The sequence below is a fragment of the Pelecanus crispus genome, chromosome 6 (assembly GCF_030463565.1).
Source record: "Pelecanus crispus isolate bPelCri1 chromosome 6, bPelCri1.pri, whole genome shotgun sequence".
NCBI lineage: Eukaryota > Metazoa > Chordata > Aves > Pelecaniformes > Pelecanidae > Pelecanus > Pelecanus crispus.
The window spans coordinates 58,157,544-58,180,337 of NC_134648.1; the positions used below are offsets into that span (position 1 = coordinate 58,157,544).

Sequence of the window (22,794 nt, forward strand, 5' to 3'; positions counted from 1 at the left end):
TGAAACTGAGCATGTGTACAACAGATAGAGGATTTTGTCAAACAGAAAGCAAGGACAGTTTTGGAGAAAGGGGAAAAAAGAGGAAGAACTAGAAGAATGGCGATATAGAAACATTTTACACTTATCTATTAATTTTAGTATTAGAATTTTAGATATATTAATGCCTAACATTCTTATTCATATATATTAAGTTTTTCACAGAGAAACAGTCTTATTTCATCTGTTTCCAGTCACACAGCCAAGTGAGCGAATATAGCCAGGAACAGAGTTCAGAACCATCATCTCCTACTCCAAAGAAACAGATTTCTTTGGGATCTAAATTTCCTATATGCTGCCAGTCCAAGTTACCATTTATCATGTAAGGCAGTTGAAAATTATATAATTGGCACTTTTAGAGAAATTTTTAGTTTGAGTCCTATTTTTCAGAGTATAGATGAACATAGGGCACTAAAAAATGAGATAAAAGGGTTTTTTTGTGTGTGTGTAGAGTTGCTGTAATACATTTACTTTTCTAAGAATAAAGTTTTGAGCTGATCTGTAAAGAGTGTGGGGTTTGTTTTTTTTTTAATTTTCCGAAATTTATGCAGTCTACTACAGGCAGAGCTTTCAAAACCAATTATTAGAAAAGGATCTCTCCGCTCTGTGTGGGGCATAAAAAAGAAAACAAGCCCGATGCAAGTAGGTACGAGCAAAAGACACACCGAGAGCTAACTTTGAACCGAAACCCTCCGTTTTTCAGAGGAACAGAGCGGGGGCGCCGAGCGGGTTAGGCTCGGCCCGTGTGAGCCCATTGCAAACCCGGCCGTGCCTGCCCGGGGGCCGCCCCCAGGGGTCGGGCGCCCCGCACCCCCGAGCGGCGGGCAGCGCCGGCCGCCGCCGCCCGGCTCCCCGCCGCCTCGCCCGCCAGCCGCTGGCAGGAGCCGCCCGGAGCGGGCCGACTTCAAGGCCCTTCGGGCGGCTCCTTGGAGTAACGCGGGGGCGGCCCCGCCGCGCCTGTTTCCACGGCAAGTCAGGTCCGCGCTTTCTCTCGCTCGGAACCCGCCGGTGCCCAGGCACACCCGCCGCTGCGCCGAACCCTTCCCGAGGGCCCCGAGCCGCGTCCCCTGCCCGGCCGGCCCAGCTCCGCCGCCCCTGCCGGGGCGCCCCGGTCGCCTCCGGCGTGAACCCGGCAGCGCCGGAGCCGGGCGCTGCCTCGCAGCCGTTAGCGCTTTGTTTTCAAACTCTGGCTGCGCCCCCCGGAACTACAGCTCCCAGGATGCCCTTCGGCCTCGCGGCCGCCCGAGCATGCGCGGATGAGCCAGCGTGCGCAGCGTGCGGGGGTGGCCGCGCCGCTGCGTCAGGCCCCCCCCCGGTCTCGAACATTGCTGTGGTAGCGTCTGGGCGCCATGTTAGAAGGCCGGAGGGGAAGAGGAAAGTGAAGCGGCGGCGGCCGGGCCTAGCGAACGGCTTTCTCCTCCCTCTAAGGCCTGACCCCGGCCCGTACCATGGTCACGATTCCCGCTTCCTGGCGGGACGAGTGACCGGTCCGGAGGCGGCAGTGGTGGGGGAGGACGAAGAAGAGGAGGAGGAGGGAGAAGGGGACGACGCGGTGGTGGTGGCGGCGGCGGCGGAGGAGGAGGAGGAGGGGCCGGAGAGACGATGCCGTTGTAAGTTGGAAAGCTCGCGGAGTGTCTTAAAGGCCTGTCTTTTGCCGGCCCTTACTCGGCTCTCCTCGTAGCGGCCTGCGCTCCCTGCCCGCTCGGGCCCTTTCAGCTGGCTCTCGCCCTTCCCCCTCTCCGCTGTCCCCCTCCGGTCCTGGGCTCTTCCGGTGCCGCAGTGTGAGGGGCTGTGGATCCGCTGCTCTCCGCCCAGCCCGCGAGGAGCCGCTTGCTTGCTTTCTTGTCCCCCCCATCGCTATGAGCCCCGAAGGAGATGCTGATGTGGCTTTTACGTTGTTGTTGTCGTCGTCGTCTTCTCCTTCGTGATCTCATAGCGGCACGCGTGAGGGGCCGGGCGGCCGCGGGGCGGGTGTCTGCTGTGGCCCCCTTCGGCCGTTGTTGAGTCAGGCGATATGAAGTGCCAGGGTGCCGCGTGTTTATCCTTTCCTCGCCCCGGCCGCCAAAGGTGCAGCTCTTTTTCTCTCAGGCGTCCCAGCAAAGCCTCTCCCCCGATAGCCGCGCCGACGGTTTTGCCTCGTTCCGCCGGCCGGAGAGACACAGGCGCGGGTGCTGACGGGCGGCCCGAGTGAGCCCGCCGGCCTTGCGAGATTCCCCCGGTCGCCGGTGGCTCCGAAGTGCCAAGCCGCCGCGGGGGCTCGCAGCCGGCCCGTGCGAGCAGGCGTGGGGGCGGCGCTCCCTGGGCCGCCGGAGCCGGGGGGCTCTCACGGGAGGAGCGGGCCGCGGGCCTTGGCCTGCCGTGCTGCAACCCTGCTGGTAGTCATGAATAACCAAGTGGGACATAATTTCATCCCAGCTCCTTCGCCCGTTTCTTTCACCCCACCCCCTGCTTTTTTTTCTTTTTTCCTTCTTTTTTTTTTTTTTCCCCTCGCTGACGTTTTGACGCCTCTGGGTTGAAACGACAAAAATTCCTGCTCCTCAGTTCCGTAGTCTATAATGCTAGTATTTTATTATCCTATGTAAGTTAAGGGAACCAGCGATGGGTATGTGGTCAAGTGGCTTTTAAGAATAATGCATGTTTATATGCTAGGTACAGGGGCGAGGGTTCTCTTTTGGTGGGTTTTGTTGTTTGTTTGTTTTTTTTTTTTCCATTGAAGGAGAAATATAAAGAATTTGAGAAGATTGTTTCACTACTATTATTTGGGATTATCCATTATTGTTTTAAATTTGTAAACTTTATGTGAAGAATAACCATGCTTGCCTGTTGTGCTTGTTTTATTCAGTCTAAAATACTGCTAAGTTAGTCGTGGGGTAGATAACACAAGACAAAACACTGAAAGAGTTTGTGACAGGAAAAACACAGTGGGTGAATGCAGAAGGGAAAATGGTTATGCCAGGTAGTTTCTGATGCTTGTATAATGAGGCTGCAATGTCTTTATAGGTAAGTTTTGCATATGTTCATTATGGCAATGAAAAATTACCAGAAACCAGCTTTGAAGTTGGCTAGGCTTTTTGACCTCAGGAAAATGGGAGGGTGTTTATTCTGTCTGCTTTCATTCTTAGTTTATTTTGTTGTGACTACATAAATTCCAAATGCTTAATAACAACATTTTAAACTTTGGGCTACTTCTATGAGTTGTATTAAAAGCGGTCTTCAACTTTGACAAGTTTGGAATGACTTGATCGTTTTTCATAATGTAGGTGTTTATGGTAATTTAGCTAGAAATGCTTAAATAATATTACATAGTTGCGCTATTATTGCAACTAATATTAGTTGCGCTAATATGTTGCTATTTTCAGTATAAACATTACTTGGCAACTTCACTAATATAGGAGGTTTAGTTAGGAAAAGCAAAGCTTTCTCAGATTCTGCATTTGTTCTGTCATTTGTATGTTTGCAATGATTGACTTTGAAGTTTTGACTGAATAATACAAAGTGAACATTGTAATGCTAGTAAGTTGCAATGCTAGTAATGTTAACTGATACCACTGACTTAAGTTTAGAGGGAAAAAAAAAAAAAGGTGAGCGTTGGAACTTCATTTTCTGTATAATTCTTTCCGTTTGATGCTTTCATGCTTTTGGATGATAATCTTTTTGAGTGAGAGTAGAAAAACTTTTATGTCACTGCCAAACCTTCAAGATGACAAACAAAATAGTCTCTTTTTTTTTTTTTTTTTTTTTCCCCCCCCCTCTGTCCTGACCTTTCAAGACATCCTTTAAACTTCATTTTTAGGGTGGTGTTTACAATCGACAGGCCTAGTCAGAGCTGTTCTCCCATACAACCAGAGATTGTCATCACTCTTTACTTGAAAAGCATTAGTTCAGAGTTCTCAAGAGGTGTACAGTGTTGTTGATACTGCGCTTTGTGTGTATGTGTATTTCTCTTAGCACTATGGTACAAAGCTATAAAAACAAGCAAATTATTTATGTACAAGGCACATCAGTAGTAAAAGCAAACTTGGGTTCTGCTGATAGCTGGCATTTGCAAAAGCCTTTTAAGGTTTTAAAAAAATACTGAATTTATCCTAGGAACTTATGTGACTTTTTGTTATGATTGTCTTTAATCTCTTGTGTGAAGAGATAGCAGCTGCATAAGGGAAAACTCTTTAACTTTCAGCTTTTTTGAACAAGTGATAAGAAACAAAGGTGAATATTTCCCCTATTATAAAGATACATTTTGGTGAACTGTTAGGTACACAGTATTCCTGTGCATTATCTGACACGTAAGATGCTAGGGAGAAATGAAGCTCACTAAGCTGTTCATATGTTTCAGTTAGGGCTAGGTTTTACGCAGAAAGGCTACTGACTCAGTGAAGGAGCAGCTATGTTTATGTGAATTGATGATGTAGTCTTTATATAACCTGGGCTTTTCTGACCCTCTGAATAGAGAAATAGCACCATGAATCTGTTTCTTGTTAAGCTACTGATATTATTACACTTAGAGCTTCTTTGCTGAACTTAATGAAATAATTGCAAACTACTTTTTTTTTTTGTTACAGAAGTGGAAAAGTGCATTGAGTCATCTATCTAAACACTTAAAAGTGCCATAAGTGCTATAAATTTTAATTATTGTTGGTATTGGTAACTTCCATATTAGAGTTTTGGAATGTCATTAATTTTTTTTTCAGTCTTTATTGTAGACAGCCAAGCTTATTCTCACTTCTGAAGTAAAGAGTTTTTGTATGTTTTCTTTCACTGAACTTTGTTTTAGACATATGCAAAATCATTGTTTTCTTGACTTTTAATTAGCAACTGTCAACTTGTATGCCAGAAGTAGTACAACACTATATTTAAAATTTGTACTGTTTGGGAGTGGATAAATAGTATGTTTCTGACCAGAGGTAGCTCAGGTTTTTGTAGACTGTTATGGAAGGAGTTGAAGTATTCCTAACTTTGCAAAGCACAGGACCTACTTTAGAAGAACCGTTGCCTTAAAGTGATAGATTTATTAATCAAGAAGAAGTTAACATAAAAATCTATACTGAGGATTAATTTGTTAGATGTAGTACAGAGAAACCGGATGGCAAGTATGTGTGGTTTTGTAGTAGCTTTCAGTCTTCTAATATCACTCCAAAAAAGATGTGAGTTCATACCTGTTAACTTGGAGATACTGCACAGAGCTTGGAAACCCAGTTATTTTGGGCTGAGAAGATTTCACTGCTGAGACAAATTAATCTCTTGCAGTGAAACCCTTCATGGGATTCCTAGTTCTTGGTTTTATACTTCCTGGTATCTTTTGATTCAACCTTACTGAACTTCTTAAATTGCTGCCTCTGGAGTTTTTTTGTCTCCAGAATAGCAATAAACCTAATTTTTGGTTCAAGTGCTGCCTGCAGAGTTTGGTAGAAATTTCTTTTGTTTAAACTTGAGCAACTTCTTCTGAAACTGTTGTTACTGAGAATGTTGTGGATGGGTGTGTGTTTGGATACCCTGCCTTTGCTATTCTGTACAAACACAAGAGGCAGAGAGAACTTGGGATTGAGTCAAAGATTAGCAGAGTGTGTATGAATATTCTTTCTTTTGCCATAGGTGAGTCTCTTCTTCCATGGGTCCACTGCCTGTCATTGCTCCAATACCCATGTTTGAATCTGTTTTGGGTATCTTGAACATCTCATGCTGACAGTTGAAAACTTAATTCATGGTCTAAGTGATCCAGCAATTTTCTGCTAGATATTAAAACTTCTGTTCAGGAAGGACAGCTGGATTGTCTTAACTATTTAAAACATATGTTCCCTGGTAACTGATTTGCACAGACTTCATTAAGATTTCCTGCCTAGATTTCTGAAATTTTGCCTGGAGCCATGGTGTTAGCATTAAGCCAGAAACTTTAATCTGAAATTGCCAAAGTCATTCCTTGTTGGAGGAGACTTTAAAACTAGCAAACAAACCCCCTCAAAACACTTCCTCTGAAATCTGACACAGTGGAGCTTGAGCTTTGTGAATTTAGCTCCAGCTGATTGACCAGATGGTGTGATGACCACTATTGCTTCAGGAATCTGACTTGGGTGTCTTACATCAGTAAATAAGAACACCTTAATTTTACTGAGGTAATCAGTAGAGGCAAATAGAGAAGAGAGGATAGTCATTGAAATTCCTTAAGCTCTGTATTTTGTCTTGGTATCTGGAGGCAAGACTGAATGAGCCAGAGGTCCTGACTGAAGTGAAAAGTTTAAAAGTTAACGTTCTGTGGGTTGTTGGCACTATTTTAAGATACTTAACAGCCCACAGTTTCTCTTGCTTTACCAGTGCTGGCCTTACTGTGCGTGTCTGTCTGGACAAACTATATGAAAGGTGTGTTATATGACTTCTAGGAAAAGCAAAGATTGATGGCCAAAAGCTGGAAGGGGTTTTTGCATGCACTTGGCACACATTTAGAACAGTTAGATTTTGGGTGGTTAAGATCTATTTCAGGGTGGATCAGAGGTGAGTTTTAAACTTACGCAGGATTCAAAGTGTTACAATTTGTTAAATATTACGGCATCTGTTTTTAAGATTTCAGTTGTTTGTGTTGTCTTTTATTTTTGTGAAGCATCCCAAGTTCCAGGACTATGATGTTTAGATAATGCGGTGCTGATTGCAACTGTATTTTGTTTGTGACAAGAAGCATAAAATACTAACTCAAATAACATGATAAAAATACTACCAGTGGAACTGAGGTAGAATACTGGGAGTGAAGGGGAAAAAGCGCATAGAACAACAGGGGGTTTCAAGTGGGGTTGGGAGGAGGGTTAAATACAAAGCATGCTTGAAAAAGAAGTTCGTGACAGATTCTTCTCTCTTCTGAGGATGGAGAAAGGTTCCAGTGTTGTAAAAGAAAACAATAGTATAGTACTTCAAATTTGTATCTAACTCTTAGTTGTGTGTGGGGCAGTGTTTTATAGATACATCTGTATTTGCTCTAAGTCTGTTTTCAGCTGGATGTGTGTTCACGTGTAACCTGGTCTTTAAAAGATGCATTGGAAGGTTTTTTTCCCCTTATCTCACAATCTTCCCCCCTCTACCTTAGAACAATGTGTAGTCACTTCCATTTGAAGGAGTTTAAAGATGTACAGCTCTGGAAACTCTAAAGCCTCTTACAAGCTTTATTTGTTCTTTTTCTTCCACTTCTGTGCTCTGTTGTATAATGGTTTTAGCAGTGGCCATGTTACCAGGGTTCATTCTTTTCAATTCAGTAGTTATGGATAACAATATAAGAAGATACTGCCTACCAAAACTTCCAGGTTCTGAAGAAAAAGTATAGCTGTACTTGCTGTCAGCTTAGTACAGATGAGAACTTTCTGTCTGTTTGTGGGGGGAAAAATACATGTGCATTTCTCTGAGAGATGAGATTAATTCATATTTGAATATGAAATAATGGATCATAACACTTTAGAATTAAACCACTGTAGCTCTTGCCCGATTTGCAGGTGGTTTAAACTGTCAGCATACGCTCTTCAAAAATTCAGGTCAAAGCAGAGCAACAACAATAGCATGTTTAATTTAACTCTACATCATTTCCTGCAACTTTATTTTATATTTATGCTATTGACAGGTAGCTCATATTCATAGCAGAGGGAGAGCAAGATCTTCATGTGTATATGTAGTTGACTAGAAACAAACAAACAAGTCCCAAATGGTATCTTAATTTTCTTCATGATGTTAAAAAGAAAAACTGGGTGTGTTTTTTGTGTGTGTGTGTTTGGTTTGGTTTTTTTTTTTTTTTTTCTTTTTAAAACTCAAACCCTAAACATGCTTTGAGTTGAGACCTTGACAAGGTCTGCCAAATCTGCCTCTGCTGTTGTCAAGATTGAGTAGCTGGGATGGGACTTTTTGTTGCTGTTTAATACTCTTGATTTTTGTTAATGCTTAACTTCAGTGACTAGCAGATTTGACATACCACCCTTACCCCTCTGAAGGCCTTAACTTCCCTAATCCTCTCAGGTAGAAGGTTAGCATTGATACTTACCTGTCCTTTCTCTTTGAATAAATTCGGTAGTTTGAACTAAGGTATTCCAAAAATGATATATCATGACATGTCACAAGTAGAAACTAGAATGTCCATATGTCTTTTCAGGAGGGAAGATACCAGAGTAGAGTGTGATCTTCATGGTTTTAGGAAAAAGTAAGAGAGAAGTCTAAGAATATTGATCATTAGCAGTTTCTGGCTAAAATGTAATGTGTACATACACATTAAAGTTTGAAAAATGTGCACTTAAAGTTATTTCTCAGTGATAATTTACTTTTCATTTAAAAAGCATCTAGCAAATGCTTTATTTGAAGTTTCTTGGTTTTGTAGAAGGTAGGGGGTGGGGAGAGGATATACCTTTACTTGTTCATTTTGTAGTAACTTTCATGACTTGCTGTCATTTAAACAAATGAAAAAGGATTACCTAGCACTGGTTAATTTATTACATCCTTAAATGAGTTTAGCAGACTTTCTTGCCAAACACCATTTTTTTTCCTCACTTTACAAAGGCACTTCTCATATATTTTTGGTGTGCTACAGAAACCTTAGAACAGTCTTAACTTCAGCAGATTTAAACAGTTGAGCTTCAATTTAAATGTTTTTAGCTGGAAAAAACCTATATTCTCTTCAGTACTAGTATGTTAAAGTGTAAGCTTCATTGTATCTTTTGGAGTTGTAAAATATTCTAGAAGGTTTGTTGTTGTGAGCTTGTTCTCAGCTGTGTTGAGAATTGTTATATACCATCCCGGTGAAAGTATTCTTATTAACTCCTCAACCTTCAAACACAGGCGAAATACCTGAGTGGGAAGGTCCTGTGCTGTTGACAACGTGCTTGTTTCATTCTTGTAAAATACATGAATATAAAAGCAGCTGTAACTGTAAAAACTGTAACTGTTTTTGTGTAACAATTCCCAAAGATGTGTATCAGATGATGGATTTAATAGGTTGTTTAAAGCTGCTGTTTTAATGAATGGTTTCAAAGCTTATTTCATGCCCTGTGACCACACTCTGATGGTCCTGTAGGGTTTGGAGATAATACTGGTCTGGTTTGAGTCACGTCAGCATGGTGTTTTGTGAAGACGGACCTGCACATTGCACTGCCAGGGTTATGCTGTTAACTAGATCAGGGAAGCGATGTGATGTTGTTTTTTATGTATTGTAATTTTGGGGGCAAGGTGAAAGATTATTTTTAAGTTATTTAGTTCTGGAATTGGTGAAGCATGGCCTTGTAAAAGTAGGTGGAAGACAGAGGGCTCAGTAAGCATTACTGACTGCAGGAGTCTGCTTCACTTAATCTGGGTCTGAGTGACATTGAGTCTTTTTTTGAAAACTAATATTAAACAGCCTCTGCCAAGCTGTCTTTTGTCAGCCCTTTCAATGAAGTCTAATATCTGTTGAATTGGATACATTTTCTAGTTATGGATGGGTGAAAATTACAGTCAGACCATCAGGTAATTGCTGCACAAAACTAAAACCTTGATTGCTTTAGATTACTACTTTAAAACCCTATAAAAATAAACTACAAAATCTTAAATTGAAAAGTAAATATATTTTTTTCAAATTAACAGTTGGCAAAAGGGGAGAAATTGTAGTTAAAATTTAACTACAAGCTTTGTGGTCTGAGTAAAAATACTCATAATGTCCAAAAGTTGTTTATGTATTGAGACCTTTTGTTTTCTGACTGCTTTTTTAGAAACTAAGTGCCTGAAGCTACTATTTGTGTTGACATGTTGACATTCCTAAATCTTCTTTTTTCTTTTTTTTTTTTTTTTTTTTTTTAAAAGAGAAAAACTGTATTAGTGCCTTCCTTTGTCATTAATTTGAATTACTGTTCCATATAATTCATCTGGACAGTTTTTTTTTTTAATGTTTACATTCACACATAAAGTCCTAAGGTCTGTGTGATTTGTTCAGCTAATACCGAATTCTTCATTAGGTGATTAAAACCTCTTAGCTGAAGGAAGCAATGTCAGATAATGTTCCCAGACATGATTACTTGGGTGTTGATTTTTTTTTTTTTAAATGTATAGTTTTTAGTAATTTTTTTCCTACTTAGGTTTTTTTTTTCCTTTTGCTAACAAGCAAAGGGACAAAGGTGCTAGAACTTGCTTTGTGAGAAAAATTGCATTGTGACTGAATTCTTGATTTCAAACGTTATAGTACTTAGAATAATTTTATAAAGGGTTCAACCTGTGGAAAATTATATTAGGTTTTGTTCATTGCTGTCAATTTTAAGTTAGGATGTTCTTTTTTAATACTTAGTCTTCATGGAAGTGAGGAATGAAATCCTGAGGAATTGATGACAACAGATTATGGAAGTAAAAGTGAAGTTGTACTGTAGTTTTTCCACACATAATATGTAGTTAGCCTGAAAAACTGCTTCTTGTTTTGTATGATAGAAGTAGTATATAACATGTATAAACATGAAGGACTGATAATACCACAATATATAGGGTAATGTTATGCTTGCCAAAAATGGGGCTTTGACATAAACTGTCAGCTTGCATTTTTGACATGGAGGATTCCCTTTCTTTTAGACTTTATGGAAGTTGAAGGAAACCAAATTGATGATAAAGCTTTTGCCCTAGCAGAATGAAAAATTGAATTCAGGAAAAAAAGATATTAATGCATAATCGGAATTTAAAATATTAGTTATATACTTGGTATTAAACAAAATGTTGCTTTATGCCTTTGAAAGAGAATAATGTTATGTAGTAAGAATATAACTTAAATAATGCAGATGTAACACTTCTACACAAGTATTTCCTTAACTTTCAGGTAATACTTGCTTTAATTGTTGGTAAGGCTTTTTGACTAGCTGTTGCTATAATAGCCATATTTTCTGAAATGCATATTTTGATGAGAGATTATAATGTTTTTGTTGGTCTCTGAAAGGCTGATTAATTGAAGTAACAAGTCAGTTTCAGAAAAGAAACTGCAGTGTGCTTAAAACCAATGATGTGTCATTTTCAAAAATCAAAGGTAGGGGAATGATATTCATAATTTAGAGGAAAGCTGTCTGTCTATCAATATAAAACTAGTATTTAATGCTGCAAGTAACCTTTAGAGCTTTTTAAATACAGATTTTAGTAGTGTATTTTTAAACCTATGAAGTATATAATGAGCAAGACTAAGTGTTCTTAAAATTTGACAATCTTAAGTGTTAAAGTATATAATTCTACAATACTGAATAAGTTTAAGATTTTTTTTTTTAAATGGCTACCTGTTGCTAGTATCAGTTCACACAAGTTTTAACTATATGGATGTAGCATGCAGTAATCACTGGAGTAAACTCTTGTATATTACACAGGACCAAATTCATTTTTGAAACACTTAGAATTACTAGCCTTAAAGCTCAAACTGTTCTGAAAATAAGTCTGTGTTTAAATGTGAACATCATAAACAAATATGCCCATTATGGAAAAAATGCATGTTTTTCACCCAGGATGCTCATCTAGGAAAGCTGTTAGTAGTTTGCACAGAATGATGATAACTTTACTTGTATGTTTCTGCTGAAGTTCTTTTGTGTTCTCTGCTCATTTCTTGCAACGTTGAATTATGGGGGTTTGACTTGAGCGTATCATCTTTGTGCTTGAGGTTTGGCTCTATCATTTGTGTGGCTTGAAAAGTGCAAGGCAAGGATGCTATGAGGACTTGTAGTTGAATTGTTTGCTAGTGAATTAGGTCCTTGCAGATTTAACTCATTGCAGTGGGTTGTGTACTTTAGGCTTACTCTGCTATTTAGATAAATACTTAAATGAAGTAAAATGTCATGTTAAGGAAACATGAGGGATGTGGGGAGAGTACTGCTTACAACCTTGGTACTTGGGCTAGGCAAAGTCTAGCACAAATCTCTGATATTCTCCCCTTACCTCCCCAGTGAAGCAAGGCTATATGTAATATTACCACCACAGACTGAGCTGACATCGTTGGTCTAACCATCCTCTCATGCTGGCCAGGAGTCAGCTTAAAGCTAACTCTGTGATGCTGTTGGGCTCAAAATATACTAAAGCCCCCTTACTTATGTGAGTGTTTTGAGTGTGTGAAGTCAGCTGATATAAAAGATCATGCCTCATAGCAACTTGTAACCCTGCAATCAATATTCAGAGTGAGAGAAATGTAATTCTACTGTTGTCCTTAATAACACAGATTTAACGCAGATTGATCTGGGATGTAAATGCTAACAGTAGGCTTAACTTTTTATTTCCTTAGTATGTGTCTGTTGTCTGCTACTCTGATGAGAAAAAAATAATTAAAAAAAAATTGTTTTGTTTCTGTCAGTAACTTTATCTAATTGCCTTTATTAGTCCCGTTACAACCCAGGGATCACAAACACAGCAACTACAGAAGCATTATGGCATTACCTCACCTATCAGTTTAGCTGCCCCCAAGGAGTTTGACTGCATGCTTACCCAGAAATTAATCGAAACCCTAAAACCTTATGGTGTATTTGAAGAGGAGGAAGAACTGCAACGCAGGTGAGTAAACACTCATTCGAGCAGTGGTTTTCTCCTATCTTGAGGTTCACGTAGTTGACTGCTGAACCCCAAGCATGTTTATGTTCTTTCAAATGCTTTCTTAAAAGCCTAGTGGAATATTAATCTTGATCCACCATCACCCCCACCCCCTGCCCTTAAGACAAATACCTCGGAACACAGAAAGGAATTAAAATGGCCCTTAAATTTTGGAGGCTGGCTTGCATTTTTTTCTCCTTCATAACTGTTTTGTTGTAGTGGCCCCTATGCTTTTTTTGCCCTTATCAATCTTTCTAGAGTTTTTTTTCTCTCAGTACTGCTTCTCACTGTTCTTTTAGGTGCATGTATTTTATGAATTAAGGTTTTATTTTGAAAGTGAGTAGAATTCATATACCTAAAATGTGTGTAGCCCTTGCATGCTTGCATGTTTTCTGAGCTTAAATCACTTGAACACCTTTAAGAGGGAAAAAATAGTGGGAATGTTTTAAGAGTGACTTTGTTTCAGGGTGTATATGTATGACAAGATCTGTAATTAGATCTGCAGTGTTGCTGTAGTTGACTTACTGTGTAATGATGATTGGGGTCTTAAAAAATACTGCTAGTTTGGTCTAAGTTTATGACTGGTGATTCTGCTGTTTTATCAATAGGATTCTAATTTTGGGAAAATTAAATAACCTGGTAAAGGAGTGGATACGGGAAATCAGTGAAAGCAAGGTATGGAGGTATTTTACATGGAACTGCTCATACTAAGACTGCTCTAGGAAGATAATTCCAAAATATGTTCCCGGTCTAACCAGGATGAATCTTAGATTTGGGGATCAAACTGGAAAAACAAACACCACCTTTGTGTAGCTTATTTTGTTTCCAGGTAGCATCACCCCTTCCAAGTAGAACCTTGTCAGACAAAGAAGCTCATAAGTGTTGGAAAAAGTGTGGTAGTTGTAATAGTAATTTTCCATTGTTCCGTCTTCTCCCTAGGTAGAAATACAGCTTGACTTTTTGTAAAAATACATATGTATAGTACTATGTTAATTATATGCCTAGATTGTTTGGCTTTGTGAACCAGTGCTAGATCTTAAAATGGACTTCTTGCAGCTTTATGATCTGTGGTCTTTTTCTTTAATGTCAGTCCTGTAATGTTACTTTTGTAGCTTCTAATAATGATAGTAGTTTTGCCAGGCTATAGTCCCCCCCACCCCTATACACACCTTTTTTGAATGACTATAGACTTGCAAAAATGTAAAGATGGAAGGGGCTTTTTTTAGGGGTAAAAAACTAATATTTTAAGCTATGTTGCTTTGAGTATATTTAGGATTGCATTTCTTCTGTACACTTGTGAAATGGGAAGTTATCCATGAACAGGATTATGGGGGGGATGACAACCCTGCTATATATGTGTCGATCCTTGAAAACGAAATAGTTGAGAGTGTCTTGACTGGTATAAGATTGGAAACTACTTAAATTAATCCAATATATATTGCAAAATAATTCATTTTCAGTTTGTTTCTATCTTTTGCTGCGTGACCATTAATGTAGGGCTTCAGACTGTAACACTGCATCCTGTTACGAAAGGGTAACTGTCTTTGCCCACAGTACTGTGGATTCAAGAGTTTTTTTGAAGATACAAATCTACGAACTTTAGTATATGTACCTGAACAATTTTAACATGAAATAAACACTTCTCCCAAAACCAAACTTATATTTAAATAATGTAGTATGGGTGTCTGTGAAAGTAATTTAATAAACACTGGTACTGTAAATAGTATTTTTCTGTTACTCTAAATTGGAATCCATCATCAATTTCTAAGTCGGTCTAAAATGCCTGAGTATTAAGCAAAATGTGTTTAATGTCCATAATATTTTAAAGATGTTGCACCTGAGGTGTAGAACTGCTGGAATAATTACCAAGTTTGAAGCAGTAATATGTAATCTAGTTGAAATGTTACAAATAGTTCCCAAGTGGCAAACATATCACTGTCTTTTCTGTAAATACTAAGATTATTATTTCAGTAGTAACTATACCTTGACATAAATTTTTGTGGAATATTTTTCCTCTTGTTTTAAAATAAGTTGTGTGTGGTGTTATAACTTGTTAAGGTAAAATAACCAATTTTATTTGCTCCATTTAGAATCTTCCACAGTCTGTAATAGAAAATGTTGGAGGAAAAATTTTTACATTTGGATCCTATAGATTAGGGGTTCATACAAAAGGTAACATTTACTTTTATTATAAAGACTTTTATGTTTGAGCTAATGATGTATCTGTAAAAGTTACAAAAACTTGCTGTCGAGGTGGTGTTAGATTTATTTTTCTTTTTTTGTCAGCCATCTCCAGTCTTCATTTTCAGTAAGAGAAATACGTTCATATGTTATGTTCTTGTCGTGGGTTGGGGAACAGACAAAAAAGTTGGAATTATTTAAAAATAGAGAAAGTTGTATACTTCGCTTCCCATGGTTTATTCTTTGAAAATTACTGCAAATGTTCCACAATTGAAAGAAGGATGTATGTATGTATTCGGTATGCTTAATGGCCATGAATGTTTTTTGGTTGTGTGGGGGTTTTGTTTGTTTGTTTGTTTGTTAATTTTCATTTGGTTTGACTTAGTATTCCCAAAGAAAAGCCATTCTACAGGAAGAGAAACCATATTTTCCTGTTTGGTTTAAAAAAAAAAAAAATTCTGGCTATTGCTAGCATTATATGTGTGTGAAGTATGAGTAACTTGTGCTAATAAACAATTTCAGGTGCTGATATTGATGCCCTGTGTGTTGCACCAAGACATGTTGAAAGAAGTGATTTTTTCACATCGTTTTATGAAAAACTGAAACAACAAGAAGAAGTAAAAGATCTGAGGGTATGTGAACTGCCTGATACAGCTAGCTGAAGTGATGATGCTGAAAAGTTAATAGTGAAAGATGTTGCATTAAATAAGTAAATATAACTTCACTATTATGGCTTGCAGTGGATTTTTAGTTAACCTGCAGCAAAGCCTATCACCGTGGTTGAAATAGAGATTTTTCCAAATTTTCTCTGTTCTCACTCACTAGACACACTCATTTTAAAATCTGGATGGCAGAATGATCTCCTAGCATGTGTGTTAGTATTGCAAAATTTCTGCTTGCTCTCTAGCAACAGGCAGATGCAAATGTAACTGTTTGGTCCTGATCCTTTTCAAACTAACTTGTGTGTTTTTAATGAAGGTTTTGAAGTATATTGTTATGCTGCTGTTTTTATAATTTCATGCTTATATAAACAATTGCAGTGGTTGATATTAATTAAACCTTCTATATTGGCTGTCAGCTGTGCATTTGAAAATGGAGGTTACATTTTTAGTGTATCTCACTATTAGATGCTTAGCATGTAAAGATAAAGATTTCCCTTGTCAGAATGGAAGACACGCTGGTATACAGCATTTTGTTTCTAGTCTACCTAAATGACAAGCCTCCCTAGGTCACCTGGTGGGAGCTTTAATCTATTCAGTGTTGGCTCAGAGTATATTTTCTCTGCTGTAATTCTTTCTTTTTAGATGAAGGTAGTTGCTGGCAAGTATTAAACTTTGGTTTAGTCCTGCTCCCATAAAATAAATAGGACTGTCTCTGCAGCATTCTTTCACTCTATGCATCCTGTAGTTGGTAACTACCAGGGTAGTGCAAACATCTGGTGGTAATATTATATGCACTGAAACAACTGTTCTGAGTGCTTTATTATCTGAACACTTCTAGTAATCTTTAAATCCACATGCTATAATTAAGAAGATTCTGATTTTCAGATTCCCAATTAACTTTGCTATAAACTCTGTCTAACTCAAGCTAATGTTGATTTAGCAGCAGGGTAGATCAATGTACACTATTCAGTGTAGCTCTGCAGTGATGCAAATAACCTTTAGGTCAGGGTGTCATAACACTTTTAAGTCACTCCAGTGAGGTCTAAGAAAGTTTGTACATCTCCATCTTCAGTGAACCTAGACTTTCTCAATGGTTGCTCTAGTGAGTGAGTCTGAGATACTTGTGAACTTCATATTTTGCTTAGGATCCATCCTGCCAACCAGTAACATTAAGGTAACCTTAACTAAGGTTAAGTGCATAGAATACTGTTGTCTCCTCCTCTTGTTAAGAACTGGAACACTCTTAGAGCTGTACTCAGCCCCTGGCAGTACCTAGCATTTGTTATTTGGGAGTAAGCAGTGTTCTTTGCTTTTATGAAAGCAGTGGTCTGCAGATCTGCATTTAGTCCAGATCCTTAGTTCAGGAAGGTGATACTCCTAGTTGATTGCAGAGTAGACATCAAATTCCATAGTTTCATTGTAGATACTGTTTGTCAGAGTACCTTATTAATGACCACATTTAGAAAAGATGCTCGAGCTCTGGAGACTGGTGACTTGCAACTGGTTTAGGTCAAGTCAGATTGCATAGCTTGCACAATTGTCTCTTTGTCATTTCTCATAAAATACTGACTGCAGAAACAATAGAAGTAAGAGGCCTCTTAGAGTAAGAATCCCCATAGGTTGGCCTTAAAATACTTAGAGATGCTGTGAGGAGTAAAAGATGCTTGATCATGTCCTACATGTGGTGAGAAAGAGAGTTGGACCTTGAGGTAGCACCATCAGAGCTGGCTGGTATGAGTTTGAGTTATAATTAACATCTAGACAGCTGCAGCAACTGGTAGATCAGTGCTTACTGCATAAATCCTCAATGGTGGAGAAAGACGTTGCTGACAAAAATCAACCTGAAAATGGAAAAGCATCTGTATGTATAGGATTTCATCATGATTGTTTAGACCTGCTAGCTATTGCTTGTAAATGTTCTTCTTTATACTGAAAATAAAATCTAACTTTTCCCCCCCAGGCTGTTGAAGAAGCTTTTGTCCCAGTTATTAAACTTTGTTTTGATGGAATAGAGGTAAAGATCTTCTTTTGTTTTGTTTTGGTAGAACATAGTTAAAACAAAGTTTTCAAGATCTCTATAACTCATGTAGTAGTCATTAATATGAATGCTATTAAAGTGATTCTCCTAAGTCCATACCCAAGTCCTTGACAAAGGTCCTCAGTTGTGTAATTTAAAGCGGGGCTTTAAGATTGAGACAAGTCTTTCTTGATGTACTTAAAGCTACATGTAGAATATCTCCCTGTTCTTTTTTTAGCCACTGCTGCCCACCTGTACTGATTACTTTACTGACCTGTAGAGTACCAGTATTGGCATTATTAAATGTTAAGTCTTAATAGAAATTATATTCATAAATAATGTGGCTTCAGTAATTTTTTGGCTGCTAATGATTAACTGCCCAAACCTTAAATTCAGATTTGCTTCAATACCTTATCCTATAGGAAGTTATGTGATCTTTGATCAGTTCTCAGAAATGTACTGTTGAAGGCAAACTGGGTGTCCTGTTTGTCCTGATCTCTTCAGACATCTGTAAACACATGACCAAATCAATGGTTTTGGTCTGCCCCTTTCTATCTGGTTTGCCTGTAGCTTGATGGATCAGCTGTCTTGGAGTGATGAACTTGCTTAACCTGATTTTTACTATTTTGGGAGGAGTTGCTGAGAAAACAGGAAAACTGCTTTCCAAAGATACTCTGTTAATCTTTCTTGGGCTGTTTTATAGCCAACCTGTGATCTTTTCTTGGTGACAAGGCAAAAACATACAAACTGTTCATACACACAGTTCATCAGACTTGTACCTGGATTATGTCAAGCAGTTACTGGTGGGTATAAGGAGGGTACTTCACAGTGGGGAAAGAATTCCCATGCTAATCTTCTGACACATGACATGATTTGAAGAGCTGTAGTATTGTGTGGAAGGCTGGACAGTTCCTTTTCTTCTAGTCTGAGTTAAATATCTGCCTTGCAATTATAATGGTCATTAGTTAGGGTACTAGCAATTTTTGTATCTCAGGAAGAGGATGAACCACCCTTGTTGCCCTCATCCATCCAGCTTTACTTATTTCTATTTTCACTGACATTTGTGTCAGTTGACACTTAGGGAGAGAGATGTATTTTCTCCAAATGAGAGAGATGTGCAGAGAAATGTAATACCATGCAGTAAGCTAGCCTGTGACTTTGCATCTGTGTCAGCCATTTTATTACTGTCCATATGCAGTTGCGTATTAGGAACATTTTTCTGGAGAATCTGTTTTCTGTTTATATAGATTTAGTATTCATTCTAAATATTGAAACTTGCCATAGGCAGCCTCTGGTTAGTCTGTTATTTGTATGTTTGGGTTTTTTTAAATCATTTACATTCAAGCCAGTGTTGTCACTCCTTTTTTAAAAAAGGAGAGATGAGCCTAAATAGGGGAATAAAGGATTGTCTGCTATAAGAGTAGTAGTATCTTGCTCCACTATAGTAATTTATGATGGGCTCTGATGGCTTAGGCTTATGACGGAGACTTAACCCGTGTTACTGACAGTGCATGAGAGTTCTCTAGTCTTGAACACTAACTTACAAGCACTGTTTCTATATATACAAGTGTAGTTAGGCCACAGTTTCTGATTGTTGCCTTTGTACCCAGTATGTCAGTATCAGAAAATTTTAATTTAATTTTCCTTTTCCTCATCCAGGCAAAAGGTTTCAGAAGTTACTGTCTCTGTAAAGAAAAGCTTAGAACTGAGGAAAAGGACTTTAGTTTTGTGGTGATCCTGTCAGTTAAACTTCAGAAGTTTCTGCCAATAGCAGTTTTTACATACGCATTTTATTTTCTTGCTTAAAATGAACAAGAACCTTCTTGATTTTTTTTTTTATTCTTCCTGTAGAAAACTGACACCTGCCCCTAAATGACATAGGACAGGCTATTAATTTCTTAATTTGAAAAATCCTTTTATTGTCAATAAACTTTGAATCTTTAGAGGTGATAGACCTTCTAGAGATCAGAATAGAACTTCAAGCTGAAGTTAATTTTGAACTTATTTTACATTGAAAAGTAGTACTTCTAACTGAAGTAGAAACTTCTACTTGTATGGAATGTTGTTAAGACCAGCTATTAAAGACTTTAAAAACAAAAGTGCACTGAATAGTTTAGAAATTACTTTCCTTTGGAGAAGTGCTTCATAGTTTAAAACAGATGGATGCAACGTTTTAAGCACCTACAAAAAGTTCTTCATTGGTATCTTCAGCTTCATTTTATCTGAAATAGTTTTATTGTAACTAAAATGGTTTTATTCTTGGTGCAATAGCACTAAGTATTTCATCATCTTGTAGGTGAAGTGGTACCAGTTTCTGATCATTAAAAGCCTCATCTGGTGAAGGGGGCTTGTTGCCTAGCAGACCAGCTGCTGCTATGTACTTTATATTCTCATCATACTGACTGACTGACACCTAATCTAAGACTGGAAAGGCAAACTGACTTCCCTACTCTGTGCATGTCCTTGCTGTGTATGGGACAATGTAAAACTATAATTCAAGGCTGAATAGTATCTTAGATGTTCTTGACCTAGAAAAGCTGTGATGACAAATTATAGGAGAAGTACTAGCAAAGAAATTTGGCGTAATTTCAAAATTTATACAAATTTATAGAGTTTCTCTGTAGTTTGCTGGATTTGCAGAACTTCCTGTTTTCTGTAATCAGATATCTAGACTTTTCATAGATAACTGGTCCTATACAGAGGCAACTAGTTGCACATATGCTTTACAGTGGGAAAGGTCTCCTGTTTCTTCTGCAATTCAGTGATAGTTTTGAGAATATTTAGGTTAAAACTAGGTTATATTTTCACAACTTGCTCTGATGTAGTAGAATTTTGTATTCTGGACCTAGAAGTGGAGCTTGTCCCCAAATGATTTTTATTTACATTGACAGTCAACACAGTTTTTATGTGTGTGCTGGTTCTTTATTGATCTTAATATGTATTTTATCCTTTTGGAAAAGGAGCCATAAGATACATGAAGCATCTGAAAGGGTTTCTTTTAATGTCTGTGAAGGGTGTTAGTATGTATTGTTTAAAGAGATTCTTTGTACTAGGAAGACTGTTATTATTGGTAAACTTGATGAAAATGGGTTACAGAATTAATTCTATGGAAGAAAAAAGTTTTCTAATGTCTTACCTCTTTTTTTTTTTTTAAGATTGATATTTTGTTTGCAAGATTAGCACTGCAAACTATTCCTGAGGACTTAGACCTACGAGACGATAGCCTACTTAAAAATTTAGACATTAGATGCATACGAAGTCTTAATGGTATGTATATATAGTTTTGCATATAAACTTGTTGTCTGATCTTTTAATAAGTATCCTAGATTGTTTGATACAGGAGTTGTGGACTTGACTGAAAATATAGCAACTTCATATCTGGAAATAGTCATAGCCAGTTTTTATCTTTTTAGAGAGAAGGGTTGTTTCTTGTTGGCCACTTTTTTATAAATTTTTTTTTTTCTTTTATTTGGGTAATAAATGGTGCTGTCTAAAAATTAATGGGACTTGCAAGACTTGTGTGTGGGGCACTATCTATTTCTATAAAGATAGATGTGTGCATGTTTTTTAATTTGTATGTGTTTTAATATCCATAAACATATACAAAAGTGCTTCAGTGATAAATTGGGGGTACCAAAATACTGTCAGTTTGAGGTCACGTCTTTAGGAGTTTACGAGCTTGTGTAACCCTTAACTTTTCTATAATACCGCAGCTTAAAAAATCGTTATTTATGTACAGGATGGTAGGGGCTTCAGCCTCTACGAAACTTAGCGGGGAAGAGGAGTGTATGAGATACCACTGATTTAGGTTATGAGCTGAAAACTTGATAATTTGAGATTACAACAATAATTTGCACTGTTTTGTGAAATTCATATTTGTGCAGTCTCTGGAATTCATACTTGCCTCTTACTTGCTTTGAAAGGAACTCCTAGTCTTAGCTAATACTATCTTCTTGCAACCAGCTCTCCACAACTATTTAGTAGCAATGAACAACTACTTATTCTTGATTAAAAAAAGAAAAATCAAGCAGTTAATGTTGTCATCTGTAGTGTTATTCTTAATCCCCCAAAATATCCTATCAAAGTAATGATACAACTCGTATGTTTAAAAACTATTATTCTTAGCCCGTTCTCGTAAATTCAAACAAAGCTTTGACCTATGTCTTCCAGGTTTTCTGTAGGTCCATGAAGACTTATTCTTTTTTTAATTTGTCTGCACGTTCTATGATATGTAATCCCACAACAGCAGAACTTAAAACTTGTTTGTTTCTTAAACAGCTTATGCAGTTCATTAATAACAGAAAATCAAGTAGCAGTCCGAACCTGTAACTATGTGTTCATGAATTGTTGTCTTGAGTGCTGCTGTAAAACAGTAAAAGAGGGGGGGAAAAAAAAAATCAAAGGCAAATATGTTAACCTTTCTAACTCAACAGTGATCAAAATACGAAGTGAGTTTCCAGCATACTGATCTAAAAAGTTTGATAGATTTGAAGGTGAGGGAGGGTAAGCAAGCAAAAAACTTTGGAGGCAGCAAGCATAATGGATTCTTTCTTTTGGCAGGTTGCCGGGTAACCGATGAAATTCTGCATCTAGTACCAAACATTGACAACTTCAGGTTAACACTGAGAGCTATCAAACTGTGGGCAAAACGTAAGCATTTTTTTGCCAAAATTTGTGAAGTTTTCATTAACTCTCATGGTTACTAATAACTCTCTCCTTTTGTCTCTTTCCTTCTCAATCCACAGGCCACAACATCTATTCCAATATACTAGGTTTCCTTGGCGGTGTTTCCTGGGCTATGCTCGTAGCAAGAACTTGCCAGCTTTATCCAAATGCAATAGCATCAACTCTTGTACATAAATTTTTCTTGGTATTTTCTAAATGGTATGTTTTTTTTTTTTAATTTAGATTACACTAAAATAAAATTGTTTGTAGACACTAAATTTTAGTCCTGTTTTTATGGTATCGTTTTCAGCTGTTACCAGATTAAGATGGTAGTTATAAGCATTGTTCTTGCGGTCAGAAAGTTGTTAGCTTGAGTTTTTCAGTAAGTCATCCAACATGTCTTGTTCTTAAAGTACACAAAAAAAAACCACCCAGTTTTTAATTAAAATTTTCTTAAGTATTTGTTGTAACCCAACAGTACTCTTCAGATAAAATATTTATATAGTGCAAAATAAGAGCAGACACCTCAAAATTTAAAGTCTTTTAGCATTCTGATACTGGGATAGTGGGAAAAGGAGGTATGTCTGTATCTGGTTTAGGTACATAGCCTAAATGCAGTTTAGGAGAACCAGTGGCAAAAGTGTGGTTTTTAATCTTGTCAGTGTGGAGAGGTAGGTGTTTTGGAATTACATATGGTTTCATACTCCTGAGCTA

The 22,794-nt window shown here is 37.9% G+C and overlaps 1 protein-coding gene across 15 annotated transcripts in view; it reads left to right on the forward strand.

Moving 5' to 3' along the window:
• Positions 1 to 1,633: 1,633 nt before the first annotated feature.
• The window catches only part of PAPOLA (poly(A) polymerase alpha), a 461,100-nt gene continuing 439,939 nt past the window's right edge, over positions 1,634 to 22,794 (forward strand). For 11 of the 15 annotated variants that reach the window (XR_012831147.1, XM_075712958.1, XM_075712960.1 and 8 more), the window contains exons 1-9: positions 1,634 to 1,646; positions 12,349 to 12,519; positions 13,164 to 13,230; positions 14,646 to 14,727; positions 15,259 to 15,368; positions 17,359 to 17,412; positions 20,571 to 20,682; positions 21,976 to 22,065; positions 22,161 to 22,299. Coding sequence is in view for 14 of the 15 variants with exons in the window: in XM_075712958.1 (XP_075569073.1) it covers positions 1,639 to 1,646; positions 12,349 to 12,519; positions 13,164 to 13,230; positions 14,646 to 14,727; positions 15,259 to 15,368; positions 17,359 to 17,412; positions 20,571 to 20,682; positions 21,976 to 22,065; positions 22,161 to 22,299 (833 nt within the window). In the remaining variant the exon portion in view is untranslated. Of the gene's footprint in view, positions 1,647 to 2,932; positions 3,037 to 12,348; positions 12,520 to 13,163; positions 13,231 to 14,645; positions 14,728 to 15,258; positions 15,369 to 17,358; positions 17,413 to 20,570; positions 20,683 to 21,975; positions 22,066 to 22,160; positions 22,300 to 22,794 lie in introns of those variants that run through there. The other 4 variants (XM_075712962.1, XM_075712963.1, XM_075712972.1 and 1 more) reach the window with 4 other exon arrangements.